Source organism: Myotis lucifugus, unplaced genomic scaffold (assembly GCF_000147115.1).
Source record: "Myotis lucifugus unplaced genomic scaffold, Myoluc2.0 scaffold_686, whole genome shotgun sequence".
Lineage (NCBI taxonomy): Eukaryota > Metazoa > Chordata > Mammalia > Chiroptera > Vespertilionidae > Myotis > Myotis lucifugus.
The window spans coordinates 182523-184202 of record NW_005871734.1 but is presented as its reverse complement, the minus strand read 5'-3'; the positions used below and the strand labels follow the sequence as shown (position 1 = coordinate 184202).

The following is a 1680-nucleotide window of genomic DNA, read 5'->3' as shown; positions in this document are numbered from 1 at the left end:
CAAATTAACTGACAGCCCCGTCTCTCAACAGCTGACAGACAGGCCAGCGGGGCTGCTCCCACCCCCATGGGGCCGCCTGGCGGGTGTAACTGGCAGCTGCCCTGAGCCTGCAGGAGCGGGCGCTGATGCAGGAGCGGGCGCTGATGCAGGAGCGGGCGCTGATGCAGGAGCTAATGCTGAGCGGAGCAATTCCTTCGCAATGCTTGGCCGCCTGCACGCAGCAGCCCAGCCAAAGACTCCTCACCTCATTCTATTTATTATTGTAACCAACCGACCAGTGATTTCTTTCGCTTTATTTTCTAAAACTGTGTGCTTTTACTGAAATACATCGTTTAAAAATGCTTCAAAGGAAAGATTTCTTACCACATTTTCCCAGATCTCAAACTGCGAGGTACCCGTGGCAGACAATGTCGTGAGGAATAAATCTAGAAGAAAAAGAACCGAATTGTCAGCGTTGTTACTGATGTGTGTGCTCGGAAACAGGAAGAAGCGGGCACATAGAGCTGTCACCATTCAGCTGCTTACACTGCGTTAAGTGATATTGTAAGGAGCCCGATCCCAGCAGAGGAAGCAGCAGGCAAGCGGGGCTGCTGCGCTGAGGGAGGTGCTGGGAGAGGGAGCATCGGGAGGGAGGAGTCCTCCGACAGCCCTCAGCACCAGCAAGGCCTCTCCCCTCCACAGCAATCACACCATCCATGGAACACCCCTCCCCCAGAGAGAAGAGGCCCAGGCCCCAAGCAGCACCCCTTTCCCTTGGGAACATCTCCCTGCCCTGCCTTCTCCCTATAGAACCTTCCCCTTGTGCAGCCCCTCGGGCCCCTCCTAGTTGCTGGAGGGCGCTGCCCATTCCTGAGTCACTCGATAAAGCCAGTTACATCTCCCCTGTACCTGGGCATTCTGTCTGTTTTTATACGAGGTAGACTCTATTTTGAGAAAAGATATTCTGGGCGTAATCACAGTTTGCTGTCTCCCCCTAAAAGCAGCGTGAACCCGTATATCCCACTCAGGTTCAAGCCACAGTATTATTCACACCAAAGTCCCACAGAATCCCAGGTCTCTAGCACTCGTGTTAAATGAGCCAGTTGTATTTCAAATTTTGAGTAGAAAAATAACCACCATATATTCTACCTGGAGAGAGAAGCACAATGACTGATGAAATTCACTAAACAACAGGCTGCAGGGATCAGACACCCTTTGTGCGAGGTCAGGGGAGCTGGGAGCTCGCCCGCAGCTGCCCCATGTGGAGATCAAAGGGGTGAGCTGACTCCCAGGCACATTCCAACGACGTTACTCTTTTGAGCTTTAAAATTGGGAATTGTGCAGAGCGATGCGAAGACCTGACTGTTTTAGAGGAAATGTGTACAGGAAAAGGTCATTCCTGTTTTGTTTTCTGTAAAGATTACATGTGAATTTGATGAAGCTAGTTTATGTAGTCATTATAATAAAGGCTCCCCCCAGACCCCCAGGGGAGGTGAGGGATCTGCTCCCTTTATTACTAGCTGAACGCAGAGCTCCTGGCACGGGTAGGTGAACCCATCCTTCTGCCGCGCACCCGCCATCTCCGCCTGCGGGTCACCACTCCCAGGAGGCTCTGCCCGGACAGAAAGTGGTCTGTTGCGAAGACAGTCCTTTACTCGGTCAAACGCACGCTCACCCGGGAGGGTCCCGAACACAGCCTGA

The 1680-nt window shown here is 52.6% G+C and overlaps 1 protein-coding gene across 1 annotated transcript in view; it reads right to left on the bottom strand.

Annotated features, from left to right (window-relative positions):
- Positions 1 to 1680, bottom strand: part of ITFG1 (integrin alpha FG-GAP repeat containing 1) — a 45679-nt gene that overhangs the window by 24206 nt on the left and 19793 nt on the right. The window contains exon 6 of the mRNA XM_014447601.2: positions 364 to 425. Coding sequence (XP_014303087.1) covers positions 364 to 425 — 62 coding nt within the window. The remainder of the gene's footprint in view (positions 1 to 363; positions 426 to 1680) is intronic.